Here is an 18397-nt window from a genome sequence, read left to right as displayed (position 1 = left end):
AATATCACTCTCTTATAGAAATGTAACTTCATGCTTTATTACAGTTGAATCCTCTGATAAATAAAATGAAAATGTCATTTTTTTTAATAATTATTCTTTTCTACTTCATTTCTCAGTAATCATTATTGGTCAGAAGACAAAAGTTTTAATACCATTAATATTTCTTTAGTAACTATTTTTTTTCATTTAAAGTAACTGTTGTTAGGTTGATGCTTTTCTATTTTTTATGAGTACAAGGACAACAACATAAAAGGTGGTAAATTTAGCTCAGTTGAGTAAAATTATTGCAAGCTATAAATTTTTCTGATTCACACACTTCATGACAGTTAGGTTCATGTTTTAATCCTATAAAGTTCCGTTCTTGATTTGACTGGTTGAAAGTTATGGTGCTACCATATTTTAGAGAAAGATCATCTTTAAAGTATTAAATTTATAGGTTGCATGATTACTTTTTGTTAAATGTAAGGAAGAAGCTGACACAATGCTTGAAGAATATGGTGACACTTATTGTGGCCCCACAATTTTGAAGGACAAATTTAGAATTAGGGTTACAGAGAAAAGTAAAACATCGATTAGAGGCATGACCCAGAAAAGATATGATCAAGCCAAAAAACTCATCACATGGCCACATTTCATACACTTTTCTTTTTTTCCTCTTCTCATCATCTTCCACTTTACCACATAAGCTCCTCTCACCCTTTTGCAAATCTTGAATATCTTATACCTTAATATCTGATATCATTTTACCCCTTTGTTTATAAGTACACTTTGAACCAAGAAAAATTCCAACTTTGTTTAATCTTTTATACGAATAAACAAACAATCATGTACGAGTTTGCACAGTCACACAGTACTTTTATGCTAACCCATCTGAACTGTATCAGACACAGAATATTAAACTTCAACCAACAACATATATGTACCTTTATTATTAAAGCTTTGATTTTTATTTTTTTTGATGGGTATTTTTTTACTAGTAGATATAAGAAGTTAGACACTTTTTTAAGATGGGAAATGAACCATGGAAAATTAGATGCCTTTGAAAAGAAAGATAATATAGTACCATTTGCTTTCTTGTGCATTGAAGTATTGAATGCTCCAAGCGCGTGTTCCCACGCTCCACTTTCGGCACATAGTGGGACCCGCGCAGAGGTGGCATCAGTGATTCACTGTGGCCTCCTATGTTTCTTTTGCATGGAAGCAGCCATGGTAATAAGATTCATCACAATACATTTACTTAACATTATTCTCTTTCTCTCTCTTTATTTCTCTCTCTACTCTGAAAATTCCCAAATCCCGTTTCTGTCAATGATTCTCTTACCTGGGTCTTTGCTGAAATCCAAGTTCACATCGTGCAGCTTTGCTTCACTGCAGCCTTGGTAGTTGGTACCCACCAAATTTTTCATCTTTTTGCAAATTCCAATTTTTATTTTCTTGTGGTTTCTGCTTTATGGGTACCCTCTTTGTTCCTGCTACATAATTTGTTTTTGGGTCTAATTCAACTTTTCTTTTGGTTAGTTACTCAAAACAATTCTCACTTTCTATTTTGTAGTTGGATAATTTATCCCTTCCTTGAAATTTGTCTCCTTTACTGTAAATTTCGTTGCTTTCTGCATACCCACGCACTCACTCACTGTCTGGGTCTCTCATTGGGCTTTGAACACTGTCTTTTGGCTTTCAATTTCACCCTTCGAACTATTGCTGTCTTTTGGATAGTGGATGCTCTTTCTCTTTGATTGTTTTGGAGTTTGAGCTGATTTTCCCTCTTCAATTGTTGCTTCTGTTTTGCCGTGGTTTCACTTGCATTGTTTTTCCCAGCATATTCTTCAGATCAGAAGCAATTTTTGTTTGCTTGTGTGTCCTGATGAAAATTGATGGTGACATTTTATTGTTTTGATGGTTATCATTTCCACCAGTTGTTTAAATTGTCCTGCTTCTTAATGTCTTACAAAGAAAATCATGCTTTTGTGTCCTTAAAAAAGAGATTTGATCTGGTTTATTATTCCTATTCATTTACTGTTTGATGAATTTACAGATAGAACTTCAGTGAAGGATTTCCATTAAGGGAAAGCCAAATTCAACTAGATTTGACATAATGGGGTCCTCAAGCTCCAAAATGGAGGATGACAAGGCACTGCAGCTATGCCGTGAAAGGAAGAAGTTTGTGAGACAAGCACTTGATGGGCGTTGCTCATTAGCAGCAGCTCATGTTTCATATATTCAATCACTGAAGAATACAGGAACAGCTCTCAGAAAATTCACAGAACCTGAGGGACCAGTTGAGCCTTCTTTGTACACTAATGCAACACCAGAGCAACCACTTGCTTTAACTGAAAGGACCCTCTCATTCTCTTCACCGACTGTGTCACATCACATAGATGCAGCAGAAAATGAAACATTCTCCCCAACTCCCTCCCCTCCTAGTTCCTCTAGTAAGTTCAGAGCAAATCACATGAAACATAGCACTATTTCTTCTAAGAAAATCGAAGAAAGACCACCCGTACCTGTTATTGGAATAGTAACATCATCAGGTACTACAACACAAAATGCCAGTGTAGTATTTGAAGATTCTTCTCTTCCAGCTGGAACGCCACAGTGGGATTTTTTTGGTCTCTTTCATCCGATTGACCATCAATTTTCTTTTCAAGATGGGAAGGGTATGCATCAAGATATGGGGAATGCTGATGATATACAAAGACTAAGAGAGGAAGAGGGAATTCCAGAATTAGAAGATGATGAAGAGAAGTCTTCATCTCATGGAAGGGAACACTCTAGGGACTCTGAAGATGAATTTGATGAAGAGCCTACTGCAGAAACTCTAGTCCAAAGATTTGAAAATCTGAATAGAGCTAATTCAATTAATGTTCAAGCAGATGCTTTACCTGCCACAACCAAGCCTCTGTCAGGACATTCTGCTTCTGAAGTTGAGTCAGTAAATGGAGAAAAGGGGAACTCTGCTAATTTATCTACATCAAAGACAACACCTATGGCAGCTTTGCCTCCACCTGAGACAAATAAACCAATGGAGAAGGAAAGTCATGGTGAAAATAAAGTCACCCCAAAGAATTTCTTTTCAAGCGTGAGAGATATTGAACTGCTCTTTAATAAAGCTTCAGAATCTGGCAAAGAGGTTCCAAGGATGCTTGAAGCAAACAAATTTCACTTTCGTCCAATATTCCCGGGAAAAGAAAGTAATCTTGCTGTCTCTCTTCTTTTCTTTCTATCTGTCTCTGAATCAGTTTTCATTTGGGAATATAAAATCCTAGCAGCTCTTACTTTTAGTGCAAGTAAAATATAAAGATGAGATTTTTGGAATGCAATTTTCCCCCATGTTCATGCTAAAACTTAAGATACTCTCTAGACACTTGGCCAAAAATAGAAAAGGAATATACTCTAGGCCACGGAAGGCACTCCTTGCATGAATGTCCAGTAACAAAGATTATGGTACATTACATATTTTACTAAAATATCTTGGTGATATCCTTGACTTGAGAGAAAACTTCACTTTCTGTTTCAAAGAAGCTTTTGGATGTTTCTTTTCATTGTTGTGTATTTTATTTCAAAATGAAATGTTTTAAAATGTAAACCAGAGAATTCTTATTTGTAACAGATGGTTCTGTGGTATCCTCGTTATTGAAGGCATGTTTCTCATGTGGAGAAGACCCAAGCCAGGTTCCAGAAGGTAATTTCAGTCATTTTTACAGTTTATCCTTTTATTTTGCTTGACATTGCTGGCCTTGTGGGGTTGAACCAATCTTTTAGTTAGAAATTGAAAGTATTCCCTAAGAATTACATATTTTCTTCAGCAGGAATGATTCGAATTGCCAATCCTATTATTAAATCTGCCTATTGTTGGTGTTGGCCATGAAATTGTTGAATGTTGTGTATTCTGTGGCTTAGAGAATTGGATTTTATGAGATGTAACTAATGTTGTTCATTTCCTACTTATTTTAAAATTCATTGAGTTCTTTTCCTTTTACATACTGCAAGTACAAAAACAAAATTCTGTAGTCAGCCATTAAAAGTGATTCATTTCAGAACATAAGGTCATACCTGACCATCTGATAAATTTTTGCTGTCTATTTTTTTTTTTTTGCAATTTCTATGTTCATTCCTACATTTTTTGAAACCTGGTTTTTTAATTCAACATCTAACTTTTCCTTTTTTACATCCTCCTAGAACCTGCTCAAAACTCGGTTAAGTACTTAACGTGGCACAGGACGGCATCATCCCGTTCCTCCTCATCCAGAAACCCTTTAGGAGCATCAAATTCAATCGACAATGTTGAGGACCATACCAATAATCTCTTTGATAGCTCTTGTATGATTTCTGGAAGCCATGCATCTACCTTGGATAGGCTATATGCTTGGGAAAGGAAACTCTATGATGAAGTGAAGGTACAGTGTATTTCTTATCAACAATTTTGTCAACCATTGTATATTTTGTGGATGTTATATTTCCGCAATAGTATGTTCAGAAGTCTTTGTTTTGAATTTTCTAGACCAAATCCTGAAGTTATCAGTTGACAGTAAAATATTTTGAATGGGTTGGCACATATCTTATTCTCTGTCTGTTTGCTAAGATCATTGTTTTTTCTGTGAGCAGGCTAGTGAGATTGTCAGAAAAGAATATGACACGAAATGTAAAATCTTAAGACAACTGGAATCAAAAGGAGAAAAAACCTCTAAGGTTGATAAAACACGTGCAACAGTCAAGGATCTGCACTCAAGAATCAGAGTTGCAATTCACAGGATAGACTCTATATCAATGAGGATTGAAGAGTTACGGGACAAAGAGCTTCAACCACAGCTTGAGGAGTTGATTGAAGGGTATGATTCTGTAGCTCTTTCTTGTTTTATTGACTATCTATTTCATGCTGACATGCATTGCCTAGATAATACAAAAAATACCAGAGTGAATACAATATGCACTGAGAAGACCAAACATGAATAGCATAAGAAAGTTTATTAGCAAGTTTCTGTTTATATTTGATAAGTCCATTTGGTATTTTTTTTTTTCTTTTGTATTGAAGCTATGAATTTCCTTAACCAAAAAGCAATAATCAATAATCAATAGCTCTATTACTTAAATACATTGTTTAGCTTATGTGAAAGTCATTCTATATCAAGTTCAGGTGACTGAATTACACCCTTGTTTAAGTTCTTATCAATAGGGTATAATCAGAAGATCCTTTTTACTATGGATCATGTCTCTATGAACTTAACGACTGAGGTATAGCACGTTGCTATAGTAGTTTTTTTGCACGCTAAACAGTATAGAGTTTTTTACCAGAAGACTACAGAGATCAAAACCTTTTTTCTTAACTAGATCAACCTTTCATATCAGTTTATTAGATTCGATCTGTAAGCAATTTATGCTTTCACAGTCACAGAGATGGATGGTTCACACATGTGAATTTACTTTTGCTGATTGATATCAACCTCTTGCTTGTTATTTCATCAGTTTCTGTTATGCTTTGTTGACAGGTTGTGTAGGATGTGGGAAGTGATGCATGAATGCCACAAACTTCAGTTTCAAATCATGTCAGCAGCATATAACAACAGTCATGCTAGAATCACCATGCATTCTGAATTACGTAGACAAATCACTGCCTATCTGGAAAATGAACTCCAATTTCTGTCATCAAGCTTTACCAAGTGGATGGGAGCTCAGAAATTCTACTTGGAGGCCATACACGGATGGCTTCACAAATGTGTTCTTCTTCAAGAAAAATCATCTAAGAGAAAAAAGAGGCATCAACCTGACCTTATCCGTTATGGTCCTCCAATATATGTCACTTGTGAGTTCTGGTTGAGTAAGCTCAGTTCCTTACCAGTAAAGGATGTTGCAGATTCCATTAAGAGTTTGGCAGCAGATACTGCCCAGTTCTTACCACACCAAGACAAGAATCAAGGAAAAGGTGCTCATCCTCATATGCAAACATGGAAGGCTGATACGGGTGGCGAATCAGCCGATGGTTTATTGGCAGATGACATATCAGAGGACTGGGCAACAGGCCTTGATCAATTTCGACGAAGCTTGATTCGGTTTCTCGGTCAATTAAATAATCTGTCTGGTTGTTCTGTCAAAATGTACACAGAACTTAGGCAAAACATTCAGGAGGTCAAAAAGTTTCAGCGGTTGAATTCACAGTCTCAAAACGGTAATCTGAATTCTCAGTCTCAGGATGGTCAGCAGAATTCTGAACCTCAAAGTTGATCCTTCAAAGTCACAATCTCAAGTGGTTTAGCCTGAAAATAAGCATCCACATGATAAGAGAATTGCGATGAAACATTGTGGAATTGCAGAGTTATAGCTTTATATTTAGCATACAAGTCCACAGGATGGAGCATTGTGCATGGTAGGATGTAATAAAGACCATACAGATTGCCACACTTATTGTTCAATTACTCCTTTTGGTGTTCAAATCTTCAAATCAAGAAGCAGTCTCTTTGTATATGCAATGCAATGATAAGATTGTGTGTACAATGACACTCTCATACCTTCACATAGCAAGGAGCTTTCTGGCATTGGAATACCTTAGTTTACGAATGAAGAAAAAGGAGCTGATAGATTCATCTGATGAGATTATGATGGTGAAGATTTGGGTGCAAATTTTTGCTAATAAAGGTTTTCTACCATGACATATGCTCTGCTTCTTCATTTTCATTGCTGGTGTCATTTTTCTTTCATTTATGTTATGTGTACATAATTATTAGTTAACAATATTTGTTTAAATTCTAGAAACACTCAAATAACCAAGAGTCTTATAGCTCACATTGTCATTTTGAACAACTTGCATTTATAAATTGTTCATACAACTTTTGGGATAAACGAGTTGAACACCGATGATAATGTCTCAAAAAGTGTTCATAATTTCGACTCCCCTAGCTGCTTTTGAGGCCATTAAATCTTCTTTTTAGGCACAAAGATATTAAAATGGTTATCAAAAGAATAACACCCCTCTTTATCTCTGTATTGATGCAGCAATTTTGGGTTACAAAGTGTTTGCTTAAATATGATATAACATAACATAGCTCCCAAATAACTTTAATTAAGAACCATGTTTAACAATTTTTTGACAATAAATTATGTGTCATTACTTTAATATAGGATATAAAAGCATATATTAAAGTAAAACAATTAATTTTGCTTAATTTTTTAATCAATATCTCACCATTGTACTCTTGCACCTAGTGGTTAGAATTAGGTTTGACTTATGGAAATAAGTAATAAATTTTACGTGCCGCTGTTGAAACAGTAAATGTTGAAATATTAGATTGATAAAGATGCACCGGTAATGACGGTGTTAATAGTATGTTCACAAAAAAATACTTTTTAAATTTTAAATTATTTTTAATACATTAATTAATCCAGTGCTCATTTCTCAATCATCCACCTAACAAAACGTATATTCAATTCTGCACGTTAATTTCACTAATTGATTACGCAAAATCTGGACCTTTTCCCATTCATGGATATTCAACAATTAGTAAAAACAATAATAATAAAAAAAAAACGTTACTAATCCAATGTAATTCTTCTTGTGAATGAGGTAAAATTAGTGATTTAAGATTTTAGTTGTTGATGAAAAATAAGATTTGAATATTAATTATCAAATATTTACCAATAAAGTGAAGTCTCACTGTAAAAGAATCGAAACCTAGTAATGTCTTTTAGAAGTATACCAATTTGTTTTATTGGATTGCCATTACTGATAAATTGATAATGAAAGGTTAGCTACTCTACTCTGAGAAATGGTCAAGAAAGAAATGTATTTTTTTTATAATTTCGCAATATTTATTTGAAATATAAACAATGTATAATAATCTCAGGAATGTTTCTGTGTATCTCTGACAGAGTAATGATAATTTTAAAAGAAAAAAAAAAATGACTCCAGTTGTCCATGTTTTTCATTACCAAAGATCCACCTTATAGTCACAACGTTTAGAAACGATCTTTGCTTGCGCCGTTAACTCGTTCACCGTCACGTCACAGTCCACCTTAACGGTAATCTTCCACGTCTTAACAGACCCAACTTTTATTTTAACAGGCGCTCTAATTCTAACGGTCAACGGTACTTTCCGTTTGGTCTGCGACTCCACCAACGACTTTCGGTCCTCGCTCCTAAGCTCGATTCCGTTACCCTTTAAAACCATTCCGAACACCGTCACGTTATTAGACGGCTGGTGAAACGCCGGGATTGCACCGTTACAGAGCCTCGCGTCGTTGTAAAATACTTCGGCGGAGCTATCCTTCAAATAGTAGATTCCGATCTTGTCGTTAGGGTTATCGGCCTTGACGGTGACGTTGAACTCCGGCGAGATTGTCACATCGGACGACGGCGACGTGACGTTAATTCCTCTGACGGCGATGTCTTCGATGGTGTACTTCGGAGCCTCCGGACGGAAAACGAGATAGAAGATGCCGGCGGCGATGCCGAGAAGCACGATCAAAATGAAGAGGATTCCGATGAGCCAGCAGCAGCAGCAACAGCATCGGCTGCGGCGGTGCTTCCGGTGAGTGTATTGGTCGTAGCGGCGGGCGTTCTCGGCCGGAGGAACGCGGTAGACTTGATCCTTGGGTATCTTGATGACGTAGGTTCCAGGTGGAGGCACCGGCTTCTCCGACGGCGGTGGCCGCAGCGCTTGTGGAACGACAGAGGAATCCTGAGGCGAAGCTGATTGTGACTCGGCGGAAATGGGAGGCGAGTCGCGGGGGTGAACTCGGTCAGCCATTGAGTGAGTCAGTGACGAGTCAAAAAACTATCTCTGCAAACACGAATGCAATTGAAATGAGAACTTTGAAGCGAAGCGAGAAGAACGAGTGAGTGTTGCAGCTTGTTCAGGTGCTTCTGTATATGAAGCAAACGGTTTACGCGTGCAGTGGAATATCCACGCGGTTTAGAAAAATTAATATATGAAATTTAATTAATATTGTATAAAATAGTAAAGAAAAATTATCTCATTTTCAAAAATATTAAATGGCATTTACATTCTGAGAAAGTATCATTAAAAATTTAAGAAAAGAACAACTAAAATTAAAATTAAACTAAAAGATCAAAATATAGTTTTAAAAAAGTATTAAATGGGCTTGTTAAGATTAAATTTAATAAAAATAATAATAATTTGAAACAGTTTTTTAATGATATGGTAAAAAATAACAGCCAGATCATAATGCTGTCGTGCGCTATTAATTATTAATTTATTATTAGATAAGTGACAAATAAATAGCTATGTAATTTTGAAAATCTTGCAAAATTAATTCAAACCGTGAGCGGTGATTATTAATAGAGTTTTTAATTGTATTTTTGTTAGAAAAAAAATATGAACACGAGACAGAAGTTTGAACAAATGACATGAATTGGGAAGAAGTTATGCTTTGGATATTGGTAATATTTAAATAAAATTGATAAAAAAATATGCATGTTTTATTGCTTAGAATTTATTTTAATAATAGGAAATATAAGTTTTTTGAGAAGTATAAAAGTCCAATATAAATTAAGATTGATAAGGGGGAATGAATGGGGTACAGTTGGCAAGTTTAGAAGGAATAAAAAGGAAAAGGTGTGTTTGGATGTTCCATTTGGATGACAAAGGTTGTTTAGTGGGATTGTTTTGGGTACTTGCTGGTTGGCGTTTTGACAGACGCGGTTTTGTTTTTTCTTATGGATTGGCAAAAATAAACCCTTTCTATCCTTTTTCTTTTAATTATTTTAAAAAAAATTAATATTTTTTTAATAATGTATATATAATAGTTTTGTTGGGAAAATCTTATTATTCACACAAATAATTTTACTTTTTAATTCATTGTTGTGATTTTCATTAAACTTTAGCAACCTGGTGTAAATAATAAAAACTAATAATAAAATATTTATCACAAAATAATATCTTACCTAGATAAATCAAAATCATAACTACCATTCTTATTTCATCTATATCAAATCAAACCAAATATTACTAGACTCAAAACTTATAAAATAATAAATCTCTAAATTTAAGTTTATCCCAACAAGTTTATGAATGATTTGTTTTAAATATTTTTTTAAAATAAATTAAAAAAATAAATAAAACGGTGATACGTGTATTATTGTTAAAAAAATTATTAAAAAGTATTTTTAAAAATAAGAGAGTTTTTTCTTAATGTATACGCATTCCCTTTGCTTCAAATACCCAGTAGAGTTGTTTTGCCTCCACATTTCTTATTTCTTTCCTTCTTTTGCTTCTAACAAACTTCTTCAACTTAATTTAATTATTATTGCAAATCTACTTTATCTAATAATTATGGTTGGATATAATTAACGTAATTGCACTAAATTATGTATACTTTATTATATTAGAAAAACTAAACTATTTTATAAAAAAATAATTGTATCATTTTGTAGTTCAGGTTAAAAATATTAATTTTTGTTTATTTGCAGTATAGTTAACTGGATTATACATTTCATTTTTGTACTATATACACCGATCGGTCCTAATGGTACACATTTTTGAATCAAGAAGAAATACTTTTTTATTTTTTAAATTGTTTGAACTAAAAATCAGAATTATTGATAATGATAATAACCAGATATCATACAAAAATTATTCTATTAAATAGAATAATAAGTTCAGTTAAAAAATAATAAGTTGAGTTCAAAATTAGTATAATTTGAAAACATATTAATTTAATTAATTTTGTCCAACCTAGTAATAATTGATTCAATTACTATTAAAATAATGTTGACATACCATAATTAAGTTGATTATAATTAAGAAATTAAATGTATTATAATTAATTTAGTTTTAATAAAAGGAAAGTAATTATTATTATAATTGGATATTGAAATACAAAGTGTCAAAATGTACTACAATTCTGAGATAACATGGCTAATAAAAAAAATATTTTTTTAGAATATGAGTGTAGTTTACTCTATTCACTTAAACTATGAGTTAAATTGATTTGAGTTGTGTTGAAATGGTTTCACACAATCTATCACCCATCACCTTTTATTATTTCTTTTACCATTTTTTCATAATTTTAACTTATAATAATATTTGATAAGTACGTAAAACTTTCTATCATAAATATATAAAATAAATAAATAAATGAAAAGTTCTTAAATGAGATAATCTACTTAATCAATCAAGATGAATCAAATCAAATTATAAATTTTTTCATTCATGACTAAACTGTTTTCAGTAACCACAATTATTAAAATAAATGTAGGTGACTGTTTTTTTATTAGGAAATTTAAAGGTGACTAAGATTGATAGTTACGTTTTTAACCGTAAATCTCTTTTGTATAATGTATACATTAATCATGGATCATATTAATGAACAAGTAAATCAATCTATTTCAATTAACGTTTATAAGAAAATGAAAACGAAATGTTTAATTTTCTATTTATAATCTCATAAATTTAATTTAATTAAAAGAATATATTTTTTTTGTAAAACTAATGAAAAACAAATTCTTAAAAATATCCAAATGATATACAGAGAAAAATCTTAGGACAAGAGAATATTGAGATGGTCGAGAAATAAATTTTGTAGCCTACTTATTTAATCAAATTGAAATTAAAAAAATAATAAATCATTGATTCACATTTTCATGATGAAGCACAAAAGGAAGAGAAGTTAGTGTGAGTTTGGATCACAGCATTATGGGAAAATGATGGATTAACGTCTTCTAGCATTATCAATTATTACAAAGAACAGTACAGCAAAAATCATCAATATACAGAAGCTGCCCATTGAAGGGTTGAAAAAAATGAATGTCCTTTGATAAAGAATTTCGTTTCATATCCTCACCTGTTTGTTATAATGCCTGTTGTTGAGTGCTGTCATCAAGGGACCAAAATTCAACAAAATTGAAAAGCAACTTGAAGAAATTAAGCAGCTATATAGATAATGATGATGATGTTAGTGGTTAAGGCTATGATATGATCAGCAACTCTACCTTATTATTGTTGAGAGATCATCAGAGACTGTTTTCATGTTAGGCCTATCAGATGCTGGAAGGATGCATCTAAGAGCCACCTTTAGCATTTCATCAAGTACTTTTGAGGGTTTTTCCCCATTATGTTTCTCCACTAGAAGAAACCTATCAAAGCATTGGCTCCAACGTTCTTGTTCAGCCAAAAACCTCACCCAATCAGTGAGGTCAACTACCCCTGGAATCCCAGAAACTATTTCTCCAGAATTTCTTCCTGTTATGAGCTCTAACAACACCACTCCAAATGCATACACATCACTTGTCAAGGAAGGGCATGGTTTGCTCAATCTAGCAAACTCCGGCGGCCGGTAACCGAGTGCGCCGGCATTCAGAACTTGCTCGGTAGTACCTGCAGCCGTGAGTATCCTGTGCAGGCTGTAGTCTGTGAGGAGAACCTTTTTGTTGGGAGTTTCTAGCAAAATGTTTGTGGATTTGAGATTGCCATGAGGTATAGCTTTCTCATCATGTAAGAAATGTAGACACAGTGCCACCTCTATAGCCACCCTTACCCTTTCATCAAGAGTCAAAGGATCGAGATTTGCTTTATCTACTTCTGCATAAAAGTAAAGAAACAAACAGTTAAACAACCAGAAAGCCTAGGTTTATTGCTGCAATCAAACATGAAGCTATAAACTTAAGGTTACCATGGAGATAAATGTCCAAAGATTGTGCATTCATGTAATTTGATATGATCAGTTTCTCATGTTCCTTTGGCCCCAGATAGTAACCCTTAACAGAAACCAGGTTTGGATGCTTGATGGTCCCAAGTTTCTTTATTTCCCTTGCCAACTCCTTTTTTCCTTTGGTTATTCCTTCTCTTAACCATTTGACAGCCAATGCATGACCAGAGTCAAGTGTTGCTTTGTAAAGTGTTCCATGACAGCTCCTGCCAATAACTTCTGCTGGAGCACATGAAAGTTCTTCGGCAGTTAGTACCAAGGACCCATCAAATATGTGCAAGTCTCCAACCAGTTTATCTGGAGATGATACTTGGAGGGAATCAGGATTCTCAAACTGGTAGCTTTTAGAAGATGAAGGATTTGAAGGTGACAAAATAGACATTGGGGAATACATTTCTTCCTCGTCTTTACCTAATTCACTACGCCCAAGACCCATAGGCTCCTCTCCCACTGGATGAATGTTTCTTGCAGCATCAGAAGAGCCCCTTTGAGAAGGTGGTAATGCTTCCAAATTTCTGTAAACTGTCTCTATATTTGATGTGAAAGTACCCTCTTGAGTGATACCTCTAGCTTCATTTTGTTTACAAGTCCTTTCTTTTTCATGATGAACCTTATAGTAAACTATTATGCCCACAAAAGCCATCACAAAAGCACCAGCAACCAAACATGCAATAAGGGCTATCCTAGTGGCAGACCTTCTATGTAACCGATGTTCCCTGAAACCTAGGTTGGAAGCATCTTTTGGTGATGATTGCGAATGAGGAAACACCAGCATAGTATTTCCTGGATGAAATGCTGATTCGGGAAAATGCTGTAAGTTTTCAGGTACCACACCGGAAAAATTATTGAAGGACACATTTAATGCTCTCAACTCATCTGGAAGGTCATCTGGAATAGCACCTTCCAATTTGTTGTTGCATAAATTGAGATATGCCAAATTGTGAAGCCTACTCATATTTGAAGGAAGAGGCCCACTCAAGTTGTTGTTTGAAAGATCAAGAAACACCAGACTAATATTTTCAGTAGAAACCAAAGGAGTATTTGGAGGTTGAAATTGAATTGGAATTGATCCAGAAAACTTATTGTTGGAGAGGTTAAGATTAATCAATTTGGTTGAGTTAAAAAAGCTTGGTAAGAGGAACCCAGAAAGCTGGTTGAGGCTAAGATCAATCTCCTTGAGTTCTGGATATGTTCCCAAATTTGGTGGGAGAAAGCCCTCTAACAAGTTATTGGATGCCTTAAGTTCAGTTAACCTTAAAAATTGAGAAGTTTCATTTGCAAGCATTCCAACCAATGTGTTTGTACTTAACTGAACAACTTCCACATAGTTACCCCAATATCCAATCCTTGAGAAATTACCTGATAGCGTGTTATTACTAAAATCTATGACAGCACAGTGTCCTACCCTGAGAGGTAAGGGGCCAGACAACTTGTTTGAAGATAAATTGAGCTTCCTCAGAGTCACCGAGGTAATAATTCCAATGGGACCTACAAAGAAAGTTCAAATTGTGAAGAAAATGGTAAGCAGAAACTCATTGAATAAGACGTTTGGAAGACATGGCATCGAGAATATGAAAAATATTTTATTTATTCCACAGAAGAACAATCCCCAAAGATACTTAAAAATGGCACTAGAAAGACAGTTGCAGTTTCACATTTCAGTAACTAAACAGAAGCCTGATATAGGTTATTATTGGCAGTAGTTTTTAACAACCAAATTCTTCATTTATGAATAAATTAGCACTACTGACAGCAACACAATGGGAGTAGTCTACCAGTTCAATTGCATCTTGCGTTTGGGTATATAAAAAATGCAAAAGTTTTAACCTTAAAGAAAGAACACAGATACAATTCACACACAAAACATAGATGGTACCTTCAAGCTTGTTTTGACTAAGATCCAGTTCGGACAACATCATTGAATTTTCCTTCAATAAAGCTTCTGGCAGCAAACCAGTGAGCTGGTTGAATGCAAGTCGAAGTATCCGAAGAGATACCACAAAAGTAAAGGAAGGTATATTACCCTCTAACTGATTATTACTAGCATCAAACACCTCTAAATTGTCAAGGTATGGCATACCATCATGAGCAAATAACTCACCACTCAAGGAATTATGGCTAACATTTAAAGATTGAATTGAGGAGAGAAAAGATTCATCTACAAGTCCCAAATCCAGTGCACCAGAGAACCTGTTGCTGCTCAAGTCAACATACAGCACACTTCCCATCTGATAAAAGATATGCATTATATCCCCAGAAAAGTTATTCATGTGCAAATCTAAATACTTCAACTTCCCAAGTTTGTGAAACTCTATACTAAGAGGGCCTCCAAGTTCATTAGAAGAAAGATTCAGATATACTAACTTGCGCAACTGAACCAAGTTAGAGAGTAACGGTCCATTAAACTTGTTGAGGGACAAATCAAGATATTCAAGTGATTCCATTGCAGCAGCATGTGAGAGTTCTCCAGTGAACTGGTTGTTCACAGCTGACAAGTTGCGAAGCATTGCAAGGCCTAGAATTGCATGGAAATTAAAGTCACCAACCAAACCAGCATTGTCCAGAGTGATTGATATAACACTGCCTTCACTGCACCATATTCCATACCAGTTCCTAGGACATCCATCAGAATTTAGAGACTTGGAATTCCAAGAATTAAAAACTAATCCAGAAGGGTCATTCTGAATGCTTTTCTTAAATTCAAGGAGAGCATCAATGTCTGAATTCCCCAATGCAATGTCCACCAACAAAAATAGCATCAACCAGATAGCCTGCATGCCTTTCCTTGTAGCTCCTACTCCAACTATATGAGAGAATGTGCCACTGGAAGTAAGAGCAAAGGGGCAACTGTAAACACAAATTTGAGGCAAAAGATTAATTTTAGAGCACATTATTCTATAACGATGTAACGCAACATTGAAAAAACTTCTTGTTACTACAATTACGAATCTCAGGTGAAAAAGAGAGATAGAAAAACCTTAAATGCATCACTAACAATAACGTAAGAATTATCACAAGTAACCTTGTCTTGTTGCTGCACAATCATAATCCCCGCCCAACAAAAAAGGCAAAAAGGTAAACAATGATGCATTCTTACCTCGTAATTCACAAGAAGTAAAGTTGAGTAACGAAGCATATACGCGTAACAGAAGCAACAATTGCTAACCAAGCTGAGTAGAAGAACAAATTCAGAAGAAGGGAACCTCAGTATGTTTCTGCTGTTGAAAAACCAATGCTTCTGAGAAGATGAGGATATAAATCTGAAAAAGGGAGTAAAATGCAATGTGGCAAACAAATGATTGAGGAAAAGTTATGATTTTGAGAGAAGGGTAGAAGCAGAATAGAGTGTGGAAGAAGAAGAATGAGGAAAACATTAACTGAGAAACATGGTAGGTAGGTTGGTGTTTTATCATGTCATGATTAACAAAATCATATACAGAAAAATCATATCTAATAGAAAACAGTCATACACACACATATATTATTATTTCTTCCCTTTATCTATAACTTTTTCAGTAATCATTGTTTATTTTTTTCACATTGGTTTAAAGATAATTGAAAAATTTTTCTTTTACAATATTTTAATACTGTGATTTTGTGATTGAATAAGAAGAAAAAAAAGGAAGTTAAAAGCGATGTAAAAGTATAATTTTTGAGTGTCGTGTGAGAGACAAGGTGTGTTTTTGTCTGTGATACAAATGAAGTATTAGACCTGGTTAGCTGTACCTTTGACTCTATGGATGTGTCTGGTTTTGGTCCGAATGTTAACATTAATGCGAAAATGATGTGAAATTTTTGTAGAAAATGTAAGTAACTATACGTGTTATTGCACAAGTACATCACAATCACTTTTAACCACAACTTTCTAAGCATCCAATGCAAAGACGCGTATTGTCATTTTCAACGCTAACTATTTTGTGTCCCACGTTTTATCAAAACACAAATAACAAAAATAAATTTTTTATTATCCAACTCTCACTGTTATTTTATTTAATCATAAGAAAATTATATATATATATATATATATATATATATATTATGAGAATAACCTGCAAAATTTGTATCTTTTAATAAAACTATACAATTTGGAATGTTATAATTTAAATACAAAACTTCAAAGTTTAATGTTTTTTATGAATATTATATAAAAGTTTATCAAAACATAGGTTAAATAAATACTTGATGAATGTTTGTTCTTCAAGAACACAAATGTTTCATATTTACAATTTTGAAGAATTATTCGAAGACTTCATTGTTTAAAGATTAATTTAGATTGGGTGATTTGTTAATAGATAGAAGGGGAGAAAAGGTATGAATATGATGCAAACAGTAATATTATTTTAATGGAAATTAGGAAATTTGATGAAAATAATAAGTCTGAATTATTTTTATTATTTTAACAAACTATTTTAAGTGATTTGTCATATATTTCTTAAAGCATCTTCATTTAATGAGTTCCTTAATTTGATAAAAATAAATATTAAAAATACATTATAAAATTACTATATTATACACCCATTTCCTTTTATTTGATAAAATGTTCTTGTTTAAAAGACAATTTTGTTATAGTAAAAACATACATTTTTAAATAAATCTAAACAAATTAAAAAAAAAAAAACATCTGAAACATGATTGAGTAAAATAATGTATATACTATTTTTTTTTTTATGAAAGTATGAGTTTTTTTAATACTTTTTAAAACTTGAATGTGTTTTTAAAAATTACTTGTTACTGTCAGAAATATTTGGAAACTCATGTTGAAAAAAATAAAATTTATATTATAATATTTTTAGCAAAATATTTCTTTTATCTAATTTAATTTGGCCTATAATTTAGGTGGGTCCTAGCACATAGGAAAAGTCAAATGTGGAATAGTATATTTGTATATTATACTTCATTTTTTCTTTATTTGGAGCAGAAGCATTTAAAGGATTTATTACCTGTACCCATTGGCCTCACAATTTTTTCTCCTATTAAGTATATATTTTTATTAATTACTTTCTATTTCATTAAATATATAATTTAATTTTGAATTTTGAATCTTATGAAATTTAAATTTAAATATTAACTACTTGATTTGGATTACTTATACTAAACAATCTTTCTTATTTTCCAATGGTAGATCAAATATACGAAAAAAATATTAATTTTTACAATAATATATCAAAAGATAATTTTATAATAAATAAATATTTTTAAACGAACTAGATCTCGAGGAAATGGAGAAGAAACAGTCAACGATCTACTTGACCTCTCTTCTGGCACCACAATCGAGACAATTATTTTTTCAGGGTAAATTCCAAACTTCTTCATGGGCTTTTGGCCCAATTTCTTTATCTTGCAATTAGCCCAATAATGATTAATAATGATTAATAATAATTAAACAATAGAAAAAGGGAATATATTATTGGTATGAAAGTTAGTATAATAAAAAATATATATTTATAGGAAATTTCTATTTTAATGTCTATATTTATTTCTCAATTTTATTACTTAGAAAATAATTTTTAAAATTAAAATATAATTATTTTATCAATTTCACTTTTTAAATGATTTTTTTAAAATTTAACCGTTCTTTTTTTTTCTATTTAATCGGTTCTTTAAATTTTATCAATTTTTAATCATAAAACTGTTTACAAATTAAATAAAAATTATTTATAATAAAATTCTAAAAAAAATATTTTATAATTATATTAATAACAATTTTATTATCAAATAAAAATAAACATGTATAATGTAA

At 32.9% G+C, this 18397-nt stretch overlaps 3 protein-coding genes across 8 annotated transcripts; 1 reads left to right on the top strand and 2 right to left on the bottom strand.

Moving 5' to 3' along the window:
* The first annotated feature begins 1107 nt into the window (after positions 1–1107).
* LOC106765103 (nitrate regulatory gene2 protein) lies at positions 1108–6648 on the top strand. Of its 5 annotated transcripts, none has more exons than XM_022781940.1 (6): positions 1108–1209; positions 2036–3191; positions 3611–3682; positions 4180–4397; positions 4606–4829; positions 5487–6648. In XM_022781940.1, exons 2-6 carry the CDS (start codon positions 2096–2098, stop codon positions 6217–6219), a joined length of 2343 nt encoding a protein of 780 aa, XP_022637661.1. In that variant the 5' UTR covers positions 1108–1209; positions 2036–2095; the 3' UTR covers positions 6220–6648. The 5 variants fall into 5 exon arrangements, with proteins under 5 accessions (XP_022637661.1, XP_014505089.1, XP_022637660.1 ...); XM_014649603.2 differs by lacking the exon at positions 1108–1209 and adding an exon at positions 1219–1379; XM_022781939.1 differs by lacking the exon at positions 1108–1209 and adding an exon at positions 1219–1382.
* Positions 6649–7758: 1110 nt separating this feature from the next.
* LOC106764104 (NDR1/HIN1-like protein 13) lies at positions 7759–8845 on the bottom strand. The gene has a single exon (XM_014648330.2). It carries the CDS (start codon positions 8736–8738, stop codon positions 7917–7919), a length of 822 nt encoding a protein of 273 aa, XP_014503816.1. The 5' UTR covers positions 8739–8845; the 3' UTR covers positions 7759–7916.
* Positions 8846–11568: 2723 nt separating this feature from the next.
* Positions 11569–16107, bottom strand: LOC106765286 (probable inactive receptor kinase At5g10020). Of its 2 annotated transcripts, none has more exons than XM_014649854.2 (5): positions 15755–16107; positions 14534–15504; positions 12622–14145; positions 11942–12530; positions 11569–11822 (listed from the first exon to the last, which is right to left on the bottom strand). In XM_014649854.2, exons 2-5 carry the CDS (start codon positions 15432–15434, stop codon positions 11801–11803), a joined length of 3036 nt encoding a protein of 1011 aa, XP_014505340.1. In that variant the 5' UTR covers positions 15435–15504; positions 15755–16107; the 3' UTR covers positions 11569–11800. The 2 variants fall into 2 exon arrangements, with proteins under 2 accessions (XP_014505340.1, XP_014505341.1); XM_014649855.2 differs by having other exon boundaries at positions 14534–15480.
* Positions 16108–18397: the final 2290 nt, after the last annotated feature.

This window comes from Vigna radiata, chromosome 6 (assembly GCF_000741045.1).
Source record: "Vigna radiata var. radiata cultivar VC1973A chromosome 6, Vradiata_ver6, whole genome shotgun sequence".
In the NCBI taxonomy this organism is placed as follows: domain Eukaryota; kingdom Viridiplantae; phylum Streptophyta; class Magnoliopsida; order Fabales; family Fabaceae; genus Vigna; species Vigna radiata.
This window is presented reverse-complemented; position numbering and strand designations above follow the sequence as displayed.

What these genes read in the sequence shown, in the direction of transcription:
- LOC106765286 (XM_014649854.2), bottom strand. Translation starts at nt 15,434, where the DNA reads ATGCAGGCTATCTGGTTGATGCTATTTTTGTTGGTGGACATTGCATTG. An exon ending in TAGTCAAAACAAGCTTGAAG is followed by an intron (nt 14,146 to 14,533) that starts GTACCATCTATG and finishes CTTTCTTTGTAG; the next exon opens with GTCCCATTGGAATTATTACC. An exon ending in GATCTCTCAACAATAATAAG is followed by an intron (nt 11,823 to 11,941) that starts GTAGAGTTGCTG and finishes CCTTGATGACAG; the next exon opens with CACTCAACAACAGGCATTAT.
- LOC106764104 (XM_014648330.2), bottom strand. Translation starts at nt 8,738, where the DNA reads ATGGCTGACCGAGTTCACCCCCGCGACTCGCCTCCCATTTCCGCCGAG.
- LOC106765103 (XM_022781940.1), top strand. Translation starts at nt 2,096, where the DNA reads ATGGGGTCCTCAAGCTCCAAAATGGAGGATGACAAGGCACTGCAGCTA. An exon ending in CCCAAGCCAGGTTCCAGAAG is followed by an intron (nt 3,683 to 4,179) that starts GTAATTTCAGTC and finishes ACATCCTCCTAG; the next exon opens with AACCTGCTCAAAACTCGGTT. An exon ending in CTTGAGGAGTTGATTGAAGG is followed by an intron (nt 4,830 to 5,486) that starts GTATGATTCTGT and finishes CTTTGTTGACAG; the next exon opens with GTTGTGTAGGATGTGGGAAG.